The sequence below is a fragment of the Heterocephalus glaber genome, unplaced genomic scaffold, assembly GCF_053883595.1.
Source record: "Heterocephalus glaber isolate CG9 unplaced genomic scaffold, H.glaber_assembly_v1.0 deba00001720, whole genome shotgun sequence".
In the NCBI taxonomy this organism is placed as follows: Eukaryota; Metazoa; Chordata; class Mammalia; order Rodentia; family Bathyergidae; genus Heterocephalus; species Heterocephalus glaber.
Genome location: NW_028258433.1, coordinates 4,639,509 through 4,661,318, shown reverse-complemented (window position 1 = coordinate 4,661,318; position 21,810 = coordinate 4,639,509). Strand labels below are relative to the sequence as shown.

Sequence of the window (21,810 nt, the reverse complement as noted above, 5' to 3'; positions counted from 1 at the left end):
TATGTTTCTTATTTTTAATGTGTTTGACATTTCACAGTTATTGAGTGTAGGTAGAAACTTTTAAGGGTAAAATTAGAACTTTTTCCTCTGGCTGTTTTTAGCTAAGCTACTTTGTTGCATTTTCCATCCACCTTCATCTCCTTCCTGTTTTAGACACATCACTCTTTTACTTATGCTTTCATCTTGCTCCTGTTTTTCTATTTTTACTACTACAGATCCATAATCCGATACCAAGATCCTTAGAATCAGTATTTTTTGGAGTTCAGATTCTTTGGATTTTAGGAAGGAGTAACATAGTGTATTTATGTAGTTGTATCCTCCCTGCCAGCGCTTGGGGCAGGGTATCATAGTTAAATATCTTAATATTTCCGTAGCCATAGTGACTATTCAGTCTAAGTAAATAAGAAAGATTCTACACAATATAATGTTAATTTTGAGTAAATTGTGCTGTCAAATGAGTACAAATATGATTAGGTTTCTTGCCACCTGAATTAACAGAAAACAGTTTTTACAGTTTAATAGATTTCACAAGTTTTGGTGAGAGATTGTGGACTTCTAGTACTTTTTCAGTCCAGACTGTGTCTGTGTGTTTACTTTTATCCTTCTTCCCTCATTCATTGCTGTCCTATCTTTTCTTCTTCACTTTTCACCTCCCCCCCCCGTAATAGCTTTATTGTGGTGTAATTTGCAATATACTGTACAGTTCACTCATTTAAAGTATACAATTCAGTGATTTTTAGAATATTCACAGAGTTGTGCAGCCATTACTACTTGTTTTTTAAACCATTTTTTACTTCATCTTAGCTTGACCTCTTCCAGCTTCAAGCTGTGTTCCCCTGGGTTGGTGCTAAGGATTGAACCCAGGACCTTATACATGCTAAGCACATGCTGTACCACTGAGCAATACCCCAGTCTTTAGGCAAATATTCTGTATATGGGCTCCAACTAATTTCTTTCCCCCTTGTCTCTCATTCCTTTGGCTGTTTTCTCTTTTTGATTTATATATGTTTATATATCGGTATACATATAAATATTAACATCTGATATTATTTGCCAGCCTTACTGTGTGCATCACACTTGAGGTGGAAAAGACAAAAATTTAAAAACTAAAGTTATTAGCATTATGCTGGATAAATGAATGATTAAATTATGTACAGTTGTGGCTTCATTTATTTTGAGGGACTTTATAATTTATCGTGAGTGAAACATCATTTGAAAAGTTTTTTTTTTTTTTTTTTGGTACTGGGGATCGAACTCGGGTCCTTGCGCTTGCACAGCAGGCGGCGAAACCACTGAGCTAAATCCCCAGCCCCAAGTTATTGGTTTTTTTTGTGGTCCCTTTTTGGGAAAAATGAATTGGCATTAGTAAATTGAAAACTGTAGTTTAAGTATAAAATATCTTTTTGTGTTTTGCATGTCAAGTCAAATTACAGAAAATTATTAGGGTATAATAAATTGTCCAATTCAAGATCAAAGATAATTTTTAAATAACTATTTGTTGTCATAACTCATATACATAAAAGTATATGTATATACTTATATACAGAGAAGTCCATAAAATATATGTGCACAGCTTAATAAAGTTCTTATATCACAATTACACACTGTTTGTGAGAACATTATCAGTAACTCAGAAGCTCTTCATGTTCCTCTTCCCAATTTTTTTTTCATCCTGTAAAGCTAATTACTGTTTTGACTTGGTAATTGTAGTCTCTTTTTTACTTTTCTTTAAGTTTTACCATAACAGCTTCTGCCTTACTATCATAATTTTATTTTGCTTTTTTCAAATTTTTATATATATAGTCATACATTGTATATTGTGTCTTCAAGATTGTGAGAGATGTCCAAATTGTGTGTCCAATAATAATTTAATATTGAAAATAATAAATTGTTTGAATTTAATATAAACTGTCCTAAAATAACTTCTAAAATGTGATATTTTACCTTGTTTTTTGCAGGTCCTAAGTGTCTATTCAATCATTCTGCAATTTTCAAAAAACATTATCTCATCATTTTTTTTTGTTTAATAGTGTTTGTTTGTTTTTCTTTCTTTTTTTGGTACTGGGGATCGAACTTGGATCTTGCGCTTGTGAGGCAGGTGGAGGAACCACTGAGCTAAATCCCCAGCCCAATAATATTTGATTTTTTTAATTAAAAGGGAATGTGCTCATTAGGCTCAGTGAGTAGATCTTGTGAAGAAGGTATAATCAATTAACATTTTGCAGTTAGGCAGCAAATCTGAGTATCTCTGTGTAAGATGTAAATGAAATTTCATGTAATGTTTATTTGCACAATATTATGTTGAATCTGTATTCTGCTACTCTAAAATAATTTAATCTCTAAATCTATACATTCCAAAAGAAAAAAAGATTTAAAATCCTTTTCTTTTTTGGTAGGAGGAATAAACATGGTGTGTCTCGAAAGAAGATTGCTCAGATGTTGGATCGTTATGAATATCAAATGTCCATCTCTGTTGTAATGAATTCAGTGGAACCAACACAGAAAAGCACACAAAGACTCCCTCCTCCACAGGGAAGCCAGAGGTGGGGAGGCTCTGTAGGCTCACATAATCAAGTCTGTGTTACAAATAATCATTAAGTTGGCTATTTTCAGCTAACATTTGTTGCTTGCTCTTGAAAAATATAGTGAGCCTGTCTCAAAGTTTAGTTTCAAATAAAAACGACTACATTGCCTAACTAAGGATGTTCCCAGCAAGTTGTTTAAATTTTAAAGTACAAATAAAATTATATAAAATTGTATTTTAAATGCTTTTATAATCTTTTGTGGTAAAACTTTCGGTTATTATGAAAACCCTTGAGTAGTAGAGCGGATAGGAACTAAGGTTTTTTTTTTTTTGTATAATTGGATTTTAAGCTAATTTTATAGATAATATTGAACAATTTATTATAATTCATACCTAAATATAACTTTTCATGAAATTTTGATATTTTTCCATCACTAAAATGGAAGACATAGTAGCTTATTACAGGGTATCTTAGTTGATTTTCCCACGCATACAGGTGAAATCATGTTTCAGCTTATTTGTGTGAGAAAATTGTTTCTAGGCCATAATAGCATATCATTTACTTGTAAATTGAATTCCCCAGCAAATGCTAGACAGTAGCTGTATGAATCACCTGGGAAATTTTCTTCATAATATACATGTATATATGAATGTTTATAACATAATATATATTCCTCACCCTTCTTAATTCTACTTATCTCTAGACATTTGCCAAATCTAGAAGGGATAAAGAGGCAAGTCACTACATAGTTAGAAAAAAAATTCCTCAGGTGATTCTCATAATGTTTCACTTTGTTCAACTTACTGAAGGTGTTTTTATTTTCTTTTGAGACAGGGTCTTGCTATGTAAGGTTGGCTTTGAACTCACTGTATAGGCCAAGGCTGACCTTGAACTCATGGCAGTCCTCCTGCCTTAGCCTCCTGGGTGCTGGGATTACAGGTGTGTGTCACCATGCCCAGTGGCTGCCATATAATTCTAATATTAAAAATATTTTGGACAGTTGCTTATCATTGACCATAAGAAAATTTCTTCTATATAGTGTTTCTGATTTTTTTCTATGGCATCTATATTTTTTTCACTGTATAGTTTTATTAGATTATGTTTTTTCACTTGAATTGATTTTTGTGGACTTTGTTTTTTGAGTTTTTTTTTTGAGAGAGGGTCTATGTAGTTCAGGCTGGCCTTGAACTCACTGTGTGGCCCAGGCTGGCCTTGAACTCGTAGTGATCCTTCTGCCTCAGCCTCCCATGTGCTGGGATTACAGGAATGTACCACCACACCTGGCCAGAATGGGGGCATTTTAGGAGAAAGTTTAAGGGTCATGAAATAGCTGGTAAAATATATAAAGGATCATGCTGGTTAATTTTTAAAAAATCACTTTGTAATTAGCTGGAATTTTTTCCTAATAAAAAGAACAAATCAAAGACTAAAGAAATATTTTGCTGTGATTTCGAGATCAGCCTGAACTACATCGCTCAAGGCCACTGTGAACTACATAGGGAGACCTTGTCTCACAAAAAATGCCTATTCAGAATCCTGTAATCGTTCTTCATGTGTTTTTAAAAAATCTTTTGCTATTCTTTTCAACTTTAAAGGTTCTTCAAAATTTTTATATTACTTTTGAAGTTGTGAGGCAGAAAACTAGATACATTACTTTCCACAAAGTCTATTACATTGACTTTAGTAAGATAAGAATGTGATACCTATTTATGTGTACTATTTAGTGCTATTTACATTCTAATATTACCTTGCTTTATCTTGTTTAGCATACATGATGTTTGTATATATTTGTTCATCTTAACTAAATAGGAACTAGAGCATACTAACTCATGGTTCGTGTATGTGTGTATATATATGTATATATATATATATATACAGACACATCTTCATCCAATATTTTTATGTATTTTTCTTCTAGAATAATACATTTTGGTATTTGAACTTATGTTTTTCCCAGTGGTTTATTATGTAAGTTAGCACAGTTTGAAAATCATACAAAAGGATTGAATTTGAGGACAAATGAAGCAACTATTAGATATACTATGTGTTCTTTTCCCTCTGTTTATAAAACTTCATTTAGGAGTAATAGTACTGTATATCTGTAGTTTTTTGAATAACAACCAAATTTATTTTGAAGAAGTAAATGATTGCCTTTGGGAGAAACAGATTATAAGGAAATATGTTTATGTTAGATAGTAAGTCTAAAATAAATTTCCAGATCTTATTGCAGTTTCATCTTCATTTCCTGGTACTTGTGAATACTAAATTATTGATATTCAGAGATCATTAATCATTACCAATTAATTTTTAAAATGCTTAATTCTAAAAATTATACAGTCGTACCTTGGTTCACAAATGTAATTCTTTCTATGATTTTGGTCGCAGACCAGATTGAATGAGAACTGAATCAAATTTCCCCAAAAGGTTAACATTGAACCTAACCATTGAATTTGATTTGGTTCTTGTACAATTTGGTTTGTGACCAGAAAGAATCGTGGAAAGAATTGTTTGTGAACCAAGGTACCACTGTAAATGTTTGTAGAAGCAAAGAAATTGATATTCTGAGACTTTTTTTTAGGCAGAAAAGTAGTATATTCAGTAATTTTTGTTTTTTAACAGAATTGTGGAAAGTAAAAGCAATGATAAATACCAAAATCACTACTATAAGACATTGCTTGGTATTAAAAATCTATAAAAATGTGGAATTTATCAATTTTTTTTTATTAAAGAAGTTTTTCTTCTATTCAAGTATTTTTTTTTTGAGACAGGGTCTCACTTATGTAGTTCAGGCTTGCCTTGAACTCACTAGGTAGTGTAGGCTGCCTGCAAACTCATGATGATCCTCCTGCCTCAGTCTCCTGAATGTAAGGATTACAGGCATGTGCCACCACACTTGTCTTAAGATAGACCAGTTTTATAAGTTAAGTTTTGAAAGTTTATGATTTCAAGGATATGAAATACTTGTTTTGACTTGGTTTTCTGCAGAAATGTGTTTTTCTAAATATTTATAAAGAAAATTGGTGGTGTTCTCCTTGCAAAATGTTGAAGAAACATAGTTGTTAATGTTTTAGTGCCTTGACTAAATAGATTTGCCAATCTATTGACATTTAATGTAATATTCTGACACAAATGTGTTAGCTATTAAGGGCTGAAGTTGTATTACTTTGTTTAGTTGCTTTTACATCTGCAACCCACATAGAGTGGAATTATGACAAAGTATTAATTTAATTTCGGTGCATAGACCGTTCAGAATAGATTAATTTGGTGGCAATGTAAGGAGTACATTGAGTTAGTGGTTTGTTTTTAAAGTTGAGTTTTAGGGGTTACAATTTATAAATACATTTTTTCATTAAAATTGATAGCTGTATTTTTGTAAATTTAGTAGGAAGGAGAGATTGTATTAAGGGATTAAGAATATCCTGTTTTAGTGATGGCTTTCTTTCTCTTTACAAATAAGATTGACATACTAATCTTTATTTTATTGTCATTACTGTTTATTATTACTATTATTATTATTTTGTTTGTCGTGTTGGAGATTGACCCCTAGTCCTGCATACCGGGCAAGTATTCTACCATGGAACTACATTCCCAAGTCTTGTTAAAATTTTACTTTGAGGCATCATCTTGGTAAAATGCCTAGGATAAACTTTGCAGTCCTCCTGCCTCAGCTTCTCGAGTAGCCAGGATTACAGGCATGTGCCACCACACTCTCTTTTAAAGTACCTCCCCATACACATAGCTAATGTTTTCTTTAAACTATCGTCAGGGTAGTTAAGAAGTAGTCTTAAATTTGTTGAAATAGATCTTAGAAAAAGGATTAGTGATAATCTTGTGTGCCTTTATTATTCCTTTTTTACTTTGCAAAGCAGTATTTTGATTAATTCAATTTATTGATTCACATTAACAAATACTTTAAGCCTAAAAATTTTCACTTTTGTATGGCTTGTAAATTTCAGCAAATCTTGAAAAGTTTATGGTTATGATTACCTGCAACTAAGTTCATAAAACTTGGAAAAGAATGCTTACTATTTATATCCAACATCTTATAATATAATGAATGACATAATTTTTGTAATAGAATATATATGTGTGTAAATGGTAATTCCAAATATCTCCTCTATGAAAGTTGCTAACATGTTACTGTCAGATTATGAATAAGAAAAAAGAACAGCACAAATAACTTTTTGAAAAGAGAGCCTCAAAGTAAATAAAATTGCTTTTTTTTTTTTTTTTAAATACTACTGGAGATTGACCCCATACATAAATTTTTAAATTTTGAGACAAGTTCTCACCAAGTTGAGCAGGCTGGCCTCAAAACTGATACTCTTGCCTTAGTCTCCCAGATAGCTGGGATTATAGACATATACTGTTTAGAAGCTGAAATTATGTGTGTTGGAAAACTTTAACTGACTTTATATATATTTAATAGGAATTATAACAATTTATATTTTTCTTTTCTCTGAATGATAATCTTACTACATTTCAAGTGTGATATTCATGATGGTTATATGTTATATTTCTCAGTACAGAACTTGTTAACTTCTATATGCTATCTTAAATTTAAGTACAAATAAAATATATTATGTGGCATAGACACAGCCATAGGATGGCCCCTAACCTTAGAACAGTCACATTAACAAACATTACAATTGTCTTGGTAAGTAACTAAAGACCTTGTGTGAGAGTGTTCATGTGGTGGTTAATATTTACATGTTACTTTTAAAAATTGAACTACATTTTTGAAAATTATGAAAGATTGAAAAATTTTGAATGGTGCTACTGGGCTATTTGTCTCTCAGTTGTATTAGTAACTAAGGAAAAAAGAATAGTAATATGTTCATTCATGGTTAAAATTGTATGCAACTGTAATAGAATTCATTGAAATTTTTAAAAATTATTTTGGTTATTTTCTTATATTGTAGTTTTAACTTTTCATATAAAATATGTAAAATTAAAGTTTTACCCTTGGAGTTAGTTCATCTACAACTAGTAATTATTGGAATAATTGTACAAGTTTTTTCTTTTAACCATCCTTTTAGTTATAATTCTGAACTCTTTAGTTTTTTTGTTTTGTTTTGTTTTTTGTTTGTTTTTTTGAGACAGGATCTTGCTATATAATTCAGGCTCATCTTGAACTCACTATGTCACTGTGTAGCCCAGGCTGGCCTCGAACTTAGGGTAATTCTCCTGTCTCAGTATGTGCCTGGCTTTTCAGCTTTTTTATTATAACAAAGTGAAAGGAAATTTATTTGGGAAGGGGTGCTAGCTTCTTCCTCTTTCTTTCTGTCCTTTTTTACTTAATACTCTTAGAAACCTATTTCTTTTTCTTTCATAGTCTTTCTCTATTTGTGTTTTCTTTTTCTGTCCGTTTTCTTCCTAACTACTCTCATAATATTTTTAATTAAGATGATGGAATGGTAAGTGACTGGCAAAACTGGATACAAACTCCATCCTATGTTCCACTGAACTCATTGTTCCTTATGATACTTTCTTAACAAAGTTAAGCTTGTAAGCATAGTTCAGCAGTTAGTAGATTTTTGGTAAGAAAATGCTTAGAAAGATTTGTAATACTCTGTCATTGCCCCATTGGTTGGAAATCTCATAAACATGGCATAATACTTGGATGTATGGATTTGAAAAGAAAAACTTTTTACAGTAATTTAGTTGTCATGATGATAGACTTTAATTGATAAGTAGTAGTTGGAAATTCATTATTATAGAAGTCATTATTTGTCATGATTGGAGATTACCTTTCAAGAACTGAATGATTTTGAAGGAAAGCTGATAGCTATTTTGACTTAAACTTTTACAAGTAGTTCTTCATATTGTGGAATGCTACTGCAAAAAACAATAGGTATTTTACAGCAGCAAGCTGTTAGTTTACTAGCATTCGTTTAAGTAATTGTCATTTCAGTGCTCATTGATACTAACCCATAGTTTAAATGTTATTATTAAAGTCTATATTTTCATAAAAACTCTATAAGTATTTTATAAAGAAGAAACAAAACTTTCGGCTAAACTTATGAACATAATTTGTCTGGTAAAAGAAGGAACAAGAATTCAAATGTAGGTCAGACTTTATCCTACATTATCTTAAAGCTTGATAGTTTTCTTTTTTTAGTTTAGATTTTTTTTTCAAGGTAGGAAAGAAATTTATATGTAGAGTTGTGTGCATATTTAATTTATAGGACTAGAAGCTATGTTGATTTATCAGTAAAGTTTAGCGAGGAGATCTGTAAATGGCCATTTAGAATTCTGTTTTTAAAAGTTAAGGATAAAAGTAGAGAAGTTTATACTTTTTAATGTTTAAATGTTTTCTAAAAATTAGATATTGATGTAATTGGTAATGATTTTTCGGCAACATTTTTCAGTTGGTTACATACACTGCTTTAATGTTTAAATTTTAATACTTTTGGATTTTAATTTACATTTGAAATGTGTAGTATCCATTAAAAGGATTGTTAAATTATGTAAGTTGGGCTTTTTTATTTATTTATTTATTTATTTATTTATTTATTTATTTATTTTTCGGTACCAGGAATCAAACCTGGGTCCTTCCGCTTGTGAAGCAGGTGGCGGAACCACTGAGCTAAATCCCCAGCCCAGGCTTTTTATTCATGATTAATTTTAATTCGGTATTTTCTAAAATAGAGCAACACTATTTGTGGTATTTTTTAATAGTTTGTTTACTACCAAAGTGTGCTAATAATAAATGTCATGGAAATTACATCAGTTTTTGGAATTTCTAAAGAACTAAAATAATTTTTTTTTTGCAGTAAGAAGCATTCTTTCCCTTTGTGACATTTTATACTTTCTAAAATTAACAAAAAGGACATAGTTATTAAATTTTGCTTTACAAATAATATATTGAAATGGATAGATTCTGTAAGGAAAATCTCAACTACAGAATGAAGAATTCTTACTATTGATAATTTGCCTTATTTTGTTCAACTTAAAAAGTTAAAGAAGTGGGTCTTGTTTGTTTTTTTTTAGTTCCTTAAGAGTAGTTTGTGGTTTCTGCTTTATAGTTTCAAAATGTCATGCCAGAGGTAGAAATTTTGCTTAGAGGGGAAAAGATTCTGTGAAAGAAAAGCCATTGATTTCACAAATAGATGTAGTTTTCAGTTCAGGAAACTGGAAAGCAATACATAATGTTATTGAGACTATGAATATATTAGTGTAACACTGGGAACAGATATATTTAAAACATTTTCTTTAGAATATAAGCCAAACTGAAGTATTCACAGGAAATAAAATAGTAGCCCTGGGCTAGATATTTTGCATTAATTAAATCTGATGAGGAAAAATAAAATTCTAAGGAATATTAGGAAAGTAGTTGTTAAAATGGGATGGTAAAAAGCAGTATTTCCCCTTTCCTTTCTTCCCCTTGCTATTTTAAAGATCAGTAGAAGCCAGAATATTACATTAAGAAAGATTATCTTGTTCTCTTAAGAATTTAAGGGCTATGAAAGCATGGATCTTGTATTCATTGGCCGCTATTGTCTTTACAGCTTTGTCTTTTAACAGGAGTCAGTAAATATTTGTTTAATATTAGACCCAGAACCAGTATTCTCCTTGAAAAAATTAACCTTATGATATTAAGGAGAAACACTAATGAAAATACAGGGCAGTTTGTAATATGAGAAACATGGAGCATAAATTTAGTCATTTGATGCTAGGGAAGAGGATACCTAAACCAGCAGAGAAGATGACTCACCTATTTAGCTTAGTGTTGTATGATGCTTTTATTTCAGATTTGCAAGTAGTCTTTAGATTTGTGTTTTATGACCAAGAGATTAAATACTACAGGTAAGTAAAGAAACATGGAGGATTTTGATTATCCATTTCTTTGAGATCATTTCATGATTTATATTGCAGTATTTTGCTTTAAGTACTTTATGAAAGAATTCTGAATGTTGAGAAAAATACTCCAGGTATTTATTTGAATCTTAAAGTGGTCTGACAAAATGTTCATAATCATGTTTCAAAACTCTTCTTCTAAACAACTATGATCCTAAGTGTAACTTTTTTTTTTTTTTTTTTTTTTTTTTTGAGACAAGGTCTCACTGTGTTGCCCAGGCTAGTATCAATCTGGGCTCAAGTGATTCTCCCTCATTCTGAGCGCTGGGACAAGAAGAGTGTACTACCACACTCAGCTTAACTGTAACTTAGAAAGAAAAGAAATTGAATCTCTTAAATTTGAATTTATTTATCTTCACTTAGCAATAAAGAATAGCTGGTCCTGTTGCATATCTTTACATTATTACTTTTCATTTGAAAAATAATATATATGAGTCATGTTTTGCCTTTAAGCTCATTAATGACAATTTAACTTACCATTGGTTATTTTGTTTGTCTACCTAGAGCACTTTTCAAAATGTCCATAGCATGATTTAGTGGGGAAAACCCACTCTTTATATTATTAAAGGGTCAGGCAATCTTGAGTTCCATCTCCATTTGTATCTCTCTTCTCTCTTTCCTGTTTCAGTAGAAGGGATAGCCTCCTCTGATCTAAGGTAAATGTCTGTTATGGCTTGTGTCTAGATGTCCCCCCTAAAGCCTCATGCTGTCATAGATGGGGCTTTTCGGAGGTGGCTGGATCTAGGGTGTGTGATGCTGGGATCAAGGAAGTAATGCTGGGATTGATTCATGGTGCAATGCTAGGATTAAGGCTGCCTCACCCTGGGTGTGAATGCTACCTGTCCTAAGGGTGGGTAGCCTGAATGGGCTATAAGGGACAAAAAGAGGGTCACTGCTTGTCGTTTATTGCTTGCTGCTTGCTACCTTGCTGCCATCTGCCTTCTGTCTGCCACAAATTGTTTCTCCTTTGCAATTCCCCCCTGCCATGTCACCCTGCCTTGGAGCCAGCCAACCATGAACTGAAACCTCTGCAAACTGTGAGCCAAATAAACCTTTTTTCTTTTAATTTGGGGTGTTGGGTATTTTGTCTCAACAACAAAAAATGTAACTATAAGACAGTGCCTTAATTTGTACTCTGGAATGCCTTCTCAGGAATTCTAATTTACTGTCAGTTATTCCTTCCTTCTCTCTGTAGCCTAAACATGATCAAGTCTCTCACTTCTAAATTTTCCTCTTTCTTAGGCATGACTAATTTATCTCAAGAACAGCTTACACTTGTTGGCCTTTCTTTCCTCACCTCTCATTGATAATATTCAATGCACTTCTTTTTAGATTCTGTTCCTATCAACAGAATTGATTTCTAGGATCTACAGAATGTCCCTTTATATTGGTGAACATTATTCACTGCTGATCTTATTTAACACAGCCATTTGAGTTTTGAAGAGTTTTTCCTAAAATATTTTTCCTTGGCTTCCTTGACATCATGGTTTTTGTTCATCTCTGGTTATTTCTCAGTCTTCTTTGCTACTTGGAGTTTGAACCTTGCCATTTCTGGAAGTCTCTTCTAAACTGTGTGTTCTTAGTTTTCCCCTTGTGATCTCATTTTTCATTTGGACATAGTAGTCTTTCCTACTGTAATGTTTGCCAACCTTTAATTTTTATCCACAGAGCAACTAGTCCTTAAATTTATATGTGTATATGTAATTTAAATTTGTATATGTTTGTGTGTGCTCCCCCACACACAGACAAATTACTCCCTGCTTAAACTATATAATTATGCCTTCTCCTTGAATCTTGTTTTTAATACCAGTCTTCATTTACAACATTCCATCTGTATTGGTCTTTTTGTCTATTCTTCAAACATGCTCAGCTTGTCCTTGCTTTACATACTAATTGTGTTCTTTTGTTGTTGTTGTTGTTGTGCCCTCTTTGGAATGTTACTATCTTTTTTGTTGTTGTTGTTGTTACTGGGGATTGAACTCCTTGCGCTTGTGCAGCAGGCGGCGAAACCACTGAGCTAAATCCCCTGCCCTGGAATGTTACTGTCTTTTGCTCTTCCAATATGTAGAGTTTTCTCTGTGTTCATATTGCACCTGAAATGTCACCTCCATAGAGAGGCCTTTACTGATTATTTCAGAGTAAAGTAGTCACATGCCTATCATTTTTACATTGTCCTGTTGTCATTATACTTAGGAGAATTTGAATTTGCTTATTACTGATTTGCTGGCAGTCTTTTTGTGCTAGATATAAAATTCTTGAGAATTTATTTTGTTCATAACTGTGTCCACAAACCAGCCTAAACCAGTACTGCTGTGAAATACTGTAGGAATTCATTAAATACTGGCTGATTTTATACCCACTGCTTCCATTAATGATATTGTGACAACAGATATGTCATCAACTTAGATCTGTCATCTGAACACCCCTGTATATTCCTATCATTTCTCCTTTCAAGCCTAAAAGTTTTCACTAAAACTATGATCTCTAAATTTGGATCTCCAGAATTTTCTATCACAGATTATCGAGCTCCCTTCCAAATGTTTGTGCAAGCCAGATACTTGAGAATCTTCTTTGTGGTTTCCTTTCCCCCTTCATGTTCAGCTTATCAAATGGGTACTATGAATTTGCCACCTGACTATCTTTTAAATCTGTTTTTAAATTGCCATGATGTCACCAGTACCCAGGTCAAGAAATGCAATATTACGAGTACCTCAGAAGCCCCTTGTGCCTTGTCAGTTGCTTCCCATTGTCCTTAGGATAAAGATTAATAATCAGTGTGTGAATTTTAAGACCCAGTGATGTTACCCTGCTTTCCTGTCCTGCTTACCTTTCATGTTTTATTGCTCTTTACTTTCTGTATGTTAGACCTGGGCACCATGGCTCAGTTCTTTAAATGTGCTGTGTTCCTTCTTTCTGAAAAATTTTGTTTGCATATATTCCATCTGTATATTTTCTTCAGATTTGAGCTCTTCAAGAAAGCCTTTTTTGGACATAGCAGGGATAATGAGGCCCTTATATGCTCTCATGTACCTTTATTCATTTGTAAATGATTATTTCCCTCCGTTACTTTTACGCTCCATGAGCCAGTTCTTTTTACCTATTTTGCTCACCATTACATGGTCATCAGCTAGCATAGTGGCTGGGAAAGTGTTATTCAGTATTCATATAGTAAGTGAGTATGTGTTATTCTAGTTTATTACGGGCTGAACTATGTCCTCCCAAATTCATATATTTAACTCCTAGCTTCTGGTACCTAGAATGTGATGTCTGTATCTGGAGATAGTGTAATTAAGATAAGATGAAGGCATATGGGTGGTATCTTTTTTATTTTTTTGGTACCTGGGATTGAACTCAGGTCCTTGCACTTGTGAGGTCGGTGCCATTGAGCTAAATCCCCGGCCCCTGATCAGTGGTGTCTTTATTAAGAAGAAAAGACTGTCGGAAGGATTGCCATGTGAAGACACTGGAGGAAGATGGCCCTTTACAAGGCAAATGGAGGGACTTGGAAGAAACCAACTTTGCTGACACCTTAATCTTGGACTTCTAACCTGCAGAAATATGAAAAACTAAATTTCTGTGTTTAAGCCACCCAATCTGTGATACTTTGGTATGGCAGCCTTTGTAGTTTGAATGTATCCCCCAAAAGATGTATGTGTTGGAAATCTATTTCCCAAGTTCGTATGTTAATGGTATTTGGAAGTGGCTCCTTTGGGAGCCAATTAGGAGTAGATAAAGTCATGAAGGTAGGGCCCCATGACGTTAGTAGCTTTATAAGAAAAGAAACAGATCTAGGCTACCATGCTTGCTTTGTCTTGCCATGCAGTGCCCTCTCCCATGTTATGATGCAGTAAGATAATAAGATAGCTAAATGCCAGTGCCATTGTGCTCTTTGACTTTTCAGCCCCCAGAACTGTGAAGCAAATAAACTTCAGTTCTTTATAAATTGCCCCATCCTATGTATTTTCTTATAGTAACAACAAACTGACTGATGTGGTGGCACATGTCTGCAATCCCAACACTTGGGAGGCTGAATCAGGGGGATCATTGTGAGTTCAAGGCCAGCCTGGACTACATAGCAAGACCCTGTCTTGAAAAACCAAAATAAATAAATATAGTAACAAAAAATTAAGACTCTGTCTTAGCAAACTAATACAAGATTTTGATACTAGTAATTGGGGTGCTGCTGTAACAAATACCTAAAAATATGAAAATGGTGTTAGAGCAAGGTAATAGAGGCTAAACAAAATATATGTGGAAAAAAGCCTCAATTGCCTTGAGGAACATGTTGATCAAAATATGGATTTTTTAAAAAGTATAGATGTTGATAGTGATACTGATAAGGGTTTGTGAATGAAAGGGGAATGTAGAGAAAGCTCTTGTGTATGTGTGATCATGAACAAATGTTGGTAGAAATAAGAATGTTAAAGATGATTCTGTCGAGGTCCCCCCAAAAATGAGGAATATGTTACTATAATTTGGAGGAAAAGCAATCTTTGTCATACTGTAGCAGAAATAGGCAGATTGTGTTCTAGTGTTTTGTGGAAAATAGATGAACTTAAAAGTGATGGACTTGGACATTTAGCCATTTTAAGGACATTGTTAGAGGTGTAGCCTGGTTTCTTTTTGCTGCTTATAGTAAAACGTGATAGAAGAAGGATGAGGAAGGAATTGCTAAACCCTAAGAACCAGAACTTGAAGGTTTGGAAATTTTTCAATGTTAGAAAACATGTCTGGAGAGAACATCAAGGTTGTTGCTAGACAACCATTTACCTAGATATTACCAATGTGTGACTTGTAGATCTCGTCAGCCATCTCAGCAGAAAGTAGCATAAGCCAGGAATAGAGATGGGATTACATACTATAGAAGTGCTGCCAGCTGCAACTGAAAGAGACAGAGATGGGACAAAATAAAGGAAGCCTTTTGTACTTTTAGGATTCTAAGATAACTCAGTAGAGCCATCTGGCTATGAACATGTACTGAAGGTGGTCCAGAGGTCAGTAGGGCTGCTACTGCACTCAACCACAGGATGAGAGGCCAAGACACCAGGATTTGGGGCTGCTGCCTAAGGGTGTGTGTGTGTATGTGTGTGTGTTACCACACTGGTTGGCCCAGAAGGCAGGACTGTCACACACCCCACCCAAACCCCCCATCAGCCCAGAAGATTCAGCATGGAGCCAAAGATTATTCTTGAGACTTAAATGGAATTGGCCTTGCTAGGTTTCAGATTTGCTTGGGACCTATCAATCCTTCCTTATTTCTGGTTTTTCTCTGTATGAGAGTGTCTATTCTGTGTTTGTTCCAATTTGGAGGCTGAGAGCTTGCCTGATTTTTCATAGTTGTAGAATTTTGCCTCAGGATCAATCAACTTGAGTCTATTCATACCTTATTTAAATAAACGGCATTTAGATGGGATTTTGGATTTAAAGTTGATGCTTGAATGAGTTAAGACTTTTGGGGTTGTTGGGATGGAGTGAATGTATTTTACATATACAACATGAGTTACAGGGAGAGGGCAGAGGGTTATATGCCAGATTCTGTCCAACCCCTAGATTCAGGTGTTGAAATCCTAACATTTAGTACCTAGAATGTGTTTTTGGAGAGGGGCTTTAAAGAGATAATCAGGATAAAACAAAATCATATGATATATATATATTTTTTATTAAATTCTTTTATTGGTACATTTTAGGTACACAACACAATTACATTTCTCATTGGGAATTGTACATTTACATAATGCATCTTGGTTCTTATTTTTTCCCCATTCCTAGCCCTCCCTTCACCCCCTCCACCCTTCCCTATTTACAAAGACTTTATTTCCATTTTTTCCATTTCTCAGCATTTCTCCTTTCCCTTCTTTCCTTTCCCCTGCCCCTCCCGCTACCCCTACCCCTTTGGACCTTTTCTTCCTATTTTGCATTATTGATTATTCATTCTAATCATTGGTACATTTTAGGTATACAGTGTAATGGCATTCATCATTGGAAATTTGCACCTTTACATAATCTCTCTTGGTTCTTATTTTTCACCCTTGCCCAGCCCTCCCTTCAACCCCTCCATTCCTCCCTATTTCCAAGGATTTGGTTCCTATTTTTCCATTTTCTCATATTAATCCCATTCCCTTCTCTCCTTTCCCCTAGCCCTCCCACTTCCTTCCCCTTTGCCCCTTTTCTTCCTATTTCACATTACCTATTATACATTTAGTCCTTATTTACACTTTCAGTTTCTCACACCAGAGAAACTATTTGGTATTTATACATGTGTGTCCTATTTATTTCACTTAAGAGTATGGCCTCAATGTGCATCCACTTAACTATAAATGTCTCTAATTTCTCATTTTTTATGGCTGAGTAGTACTCCATTTTATACAAAAACCACATTTTCTTTATCCAGTCTCCAGTTGATGGGCATTTGGGCTGTTTCCAAGTTTTAGCTATCACAAACTGTGCTGCTATGAACATGGGCGTACATATATCACTGTGGTATGATTCTTTTAATTCTTTGGGGAAGATCCCCAGCAGTGGAATAGCAGGGTCAAATGGGACTTCCAGTCCTAGTTCTTTGAGGTATCTCCATACTGATTTCCACAGTGCTTGCACCAGTCTACACTCCCACCAGCAGTGGAGCAGTGTTCCTCTTTCCCCACAGCCCCACCAGCATTTGTTATTGATTGATTTCATGATAGCAGCCATTCTTTGTGGAGTGAAGTGGAATCTCAGCGTTGTTTTCATTTGCATCTCTCAAATGACCAGTGATGTTGAACATTTTTTCATGTATTTATTTGCTATTTCTACTTCTTTGAGAAATGTCTGTTCATTTCAGATGCCCATTTTCGGATTGGGTCTTTCAATTTGGGAGGTCTGATCTTTTTAAGTTCTTTATAGATTCAAGATAGTAGACCTTTGTCTGAGGAAGAGCAGGTGAAGATTTTTTCCCACATTGTGGGTTGTCTCTTCACACTGCTGGTGGTTTCTCTTGCTGTGCAGAAGCTTTTTAATAAGAAGAGATCCCACTTGTTGATTGTTTGTGCTGGTTCACAGGCAACTGAGGTTTTGTTCATAAAATCTTTTCCTATACTGATATCTTCAAGGGTTTTACCTAACCTCTGTTCCAACTGGTTCAGAGTTTCTATTTTAATATTTAGATCTTTAATCCATTTTGATTTTAGTTTAGTGCATGGTGAGAGATACAGGTCTAGTTTTAGTCTTTGGCAAGTTGAAGCCCAATTTTTCCAGCACCATTTATGAAAGAGGCTATCTTTCCTCCAGTGAGGGTGTTTGGCTCCTTTATTGAAGATGAGATGGCTGAGTGTGTCTGGCGTTGTTTCTGCATCTTCTATTCTGTTCCACTGGTCCTCAGGTCTGTTTCTTTGCCAGTACCATGCTGTTTTTATCACAGTAGGTTTGTAGTATAGTTGCAGTTGGGGATTGTGATACCTCCTGCCATGTCTCTGTTACCTAGAATTGCTTTTGCTATTCTGGGTCTCTTCTTGTTCCAAATGAATTTTTGGATTGTTTTCTCAAGGTCCATAAAGTATGCTGCTGGGATCTGAATTGGAATTGCACTAAATCTATATAGCAGTTTTGGAAGTATGGCCATTTTCAGTATATTAATCCTTCCTCCCCAGGAGCAGGGGATGTCTGTCCATTTTCTGATCTCATCTTCAATCTCTCTTTTCAGAGTGTTATAGTTTTCAGAGAAGAGGTCTTTTGATTTCTTTCGTTAGGTTGATTCCTAGGTATTTCAGTTTTTTGGATGCTAATGTGAAAGGAATTATTTGCCCTATTTTTCACTCAGTGAGTCTGTCATTGGTGTAGAGGAAAGCTATTGATTTTTGTGTGTTGACCTTGTAACCGGCTACTTGACTCAATTTGGTTATTAAGTCTATAAGACTTTTGGTGGAGTTCTTGGGGTCTTTTATATAGAGTATCATGTCATCTGCAAATAATGACAGTTTGACTTCTTCATTTCCTATCTTTATTTCTTTTATTTCTTTCTCTTGTTTAATTGCCGTGGCTAATAAAACAAAATCATATGGATGGGTCCTAGTCCAGGATTGTGTCCTAAAAAGAGATTAGCCAGCTGTGGTGGCACACATCTGTAATCCCAGCACTCTGGAAGGCTGATGTAGGAAGACTGAAAGTTCAAGGCCAGGCTGGGCAATTTAGCAACTTAAGTGAGATCCTCTCTCAAAAAACTAAAAAAAAAAAAGGAGCAAGGTATATAGCTCTGTGCAAAGGCCCTGGGTTCTATTGCTAATACCAAAAAATATACACACATACAGAAGGAAGGCCATATGGGAATACTGGAGCACTATAGCCATCTATAAGCTGAGGAAAGAGGCCTTAGAAATTACGAACCCTGTTTACACCTTAATCTTGCATTTTTAGCTTCCAGAAGTATAAAATTTCTGTTGCTTAAGTCACGCAGCTTCTGATGTAGGAGCTCTAGCAAGTTAATACACAGCAGGACACTAGCTATTTGAGAGGCATTTGTAGGACATTTTCTTCTCTAGTTCCTTGTTTATAAATTGAAAGCATTTGACTGAATCAAATACTCTTTAATTTAAAATTATAATTCACATATATTCTTTTGAAAATTTTCTGGAATTATCTATCCCTTGAAATCTGTCCATTGACTCCTGATTCAGAATTCTTTTTTTTGGGTACCAGGGATTGAACTCAGGACCTTGTGCTTTCGAGGCAGGTGGTGGAACCACTGAGCGAAATCCCTGGCCTGGTTCAGAATTCTTGGGCAAGATTATATCTAAGGATGGCTGTACCTTTGTTTTGTAACTTAGAGTTTATAATTTGACTTTCAAGTAGGAAAACTGATTATGTGAAATTAATGATGCAATTAACATAGTGGCAAGGACCCGAGTTCGATCCCCGGTACCAAAAAAAAAAGTAGATCTTAAGTTTAAAACATGTTTACTGCTTATCTAGATTTGCAGTGAACATTTGTTGCACTCCTTATACATGCTAGTGGTGGGAATATAAAAGTAAAGTAAGTCTTCTACTCTTGCATGTGTAGCTTTCTAAAGAGCAGATGGTAAGAACCTCATGGCTCAATTTAGAACATGAATTGTTTTTGTGGGACTGCTTTTGTGTACAGGGACTGTGTCTATATCAGTGGTGGCAAACCTTTGGCACATGTGTCGCAGCAGGTTATTCATTATCACTGAAAGCTCTAAAAGGTTTGCCATCACTGCTCTTATGTCCTCAGGGTCTTGTTTAGTGCTAAGTACATACAGTAGTAAACTCTTGACAGATGTTTCGTGTTTGAATGAATACCCTAAGAAATTGCTTCTGTTGCCAGCTGTAAGAAGTGATAGAACTGGGCATGTGGTATGCACCTGTAATCCAAGTATTGAGGGAGGACCACAAGTAAAAGTTCTTCCAGGGCAACTTAGTAAGACCTTGTCTCAAAATAAAAAATAAGTTCTGGGGTTCAATCCCCAGTACCATGCCAAAAAAAGCCAAAAAGCAATAATGATATACAGGCATACCTTATTTTATTTATGTATTTATTTTTTGTCCTTAATATATGTTTGCAGTACCTAATAAATACATTCATTGTGAGGAATTGTTATGTATATACATTGCATATTGATAACTTTATTTCCCCCTCTGACCCTCTCCCATCCTCCCTCTCCTGAGATCCCTTGCCCATATCCTTTATTATTAATTTACTCTTTAAATTAGTTATACTTTGAGTTTCTCATATAAAAGAAGCCATGCAATTTAACTATCTGTGTCTGATTTATTTCATTTACCATTATCTCCAGCATGCCTTATTTTACTGTTATTCTGTGTTTTGCACTTTGCAGATACTGTGTTTTTTATGAATTAAAGTTTGTGCTGACCCTACATTGAGCAAAGCTATCTGCCATTTTTCCCACTGCATGCATGTGCTCACTTTATCTTTGGGTTATATTTTGGTAATTCTTAAAATATTTTTTGACTTTTTCATAGTTATGTCTGTCCTAGTGATCTGTTACTATTTTAAATTTTGATGTCATAAATGCGTCCATCTAATACAGCACACAGTTGATAAATACTGTATACATTTTGTCTGCTCCACTGATCCACCATTCTGTGTCTCCTTTCTTCCTTTGGCCTTCCTGTTTCTTCTGAATTTCCTGTTGAAATTAGGTCAGTTAACCCCTCAGTGGCCCCTGTAAGTACAGAAGAATCATAGGTCTTTCACTTTATATCAAAAGCTATGGATGATTAAGCTTAGTGAAGAAGGCATGGTAAAAGCTGAGATAGGCCAAAAACTAGGCCTCTTGTGCCAAACAGCCAAGTTGTAAATACAAAGGGAAAGTTCTTGAAATCAGAAGTACTACTGTAGTGAACACATGAATGATAAGAAAGTGAAACACCATTATTGCTGATCCACAAAAAGTTTTAGTGGTCAGCCACAATATTATCTTGAGCCAAAATCTAATCCCGAGCAACAAGGTCTTCTCTTAAATTCTGTGAAGGGTGAGAGAAGCTACAGAAGAAAAGTTAGAAGCTAGAAGAGGTTAGTTCATAGCTAGGCATGGTGGTGCACCTGAATTCCCAGCGCTTGGGAGGCTGAGGCAGGAGGATTGTTGAGAGTTCAAGGAGGAAAAAAAGTTGATTCAGGAAGTTTGAGAAAAGAAGCTATCTGTATAACATAAAAGTGCAAGGTGAAGTAGCAAGTGCTAATGTGGAAGCTGCAGGAAGTTATTCTGGAGACCTGATTAAAGTAATTGATGACAGTTGCCACACTAAGCAGATTTGCAGTGTAGGTGAAGCAATTTTATATTGGAAGCTGTCACCTAGGTTTTTTTTTTTTTGGTGCCGGAGATCGAATTCAGAACCTTGTGCTTGCAAGGCAGGCAGCAGCACCGCTGAGCTAAATCCCTGGGTCACCTAGGACTTTTATAGGAGGAGTTTATGCCTGGTTTTAAAGGAGAAGCTGACTTTCATTAGGAGCTATTTCAGCCAGTGACTTTCAAGGTAAAGTCAGTGCTCATTTGCCATTTTGTCAGATGGTTTTTTTGGGTGGGGGGACTGGAGATCAAACTCAGGACCTTGCACTTGCAAGGCAGGCGGTGGCACCACTGAGCTAAATCCCTGGCCCCTCATTTGCCATTTTGAAAACGCTGGGTCCTTAAAGAATTGTACTAAACTTACTCTGCCTGTGCTCTTATCAGTGGGACAGCAAAGCCTGGATGACAGCACATCTATTTACAACATAGTTTACTGAATATTTTAAGCCTGATGTTGAGACCTACTGCTCAGAAAAAAAGATCTTTCAAAATATTACAGTTCATTGGCATTGTACCTAGCCGCCCAAGTGCTCTGATGGAACTGTTAATGGTATTAATGTTTTCATACCAGTTAACACAATTCTGTAGCCCGTGGATGAAGAAGTAATACCTAGCTTTCAAGTCTT

The 21,810-nt window shown here is 34.8% G+C and overlaps 1 protein-coding gene across 3 annotated transcripts in view; it reads left to right on the top strand.

Annotated features, from left to right (window-relative positions):
- N4bp2l2 (NEDD4 binding protein 2 like 2) overlaps positions 1–21,810 on the top strand; it is a 165,107-nt gene that overhangs the window by 14,916 nt on the left and 128,381 nt on the right. For 2 of the 3 annotated variants that reach the window (XM_013075843.3, XM_004854762.4), the window contains exon 6: positions 2,397–2,543. In XM_013075843.3, the coding sequence (XP_012931297.2) occupies positions 2,397–2,543 (147 nt within the window). Of the gene's footprint in view, positions 1–2,396; positions 2,760–21,810 lie in introns of those variants that run through there. The other variant, XM_087199493.1, reaches the window with a different exon arrangement.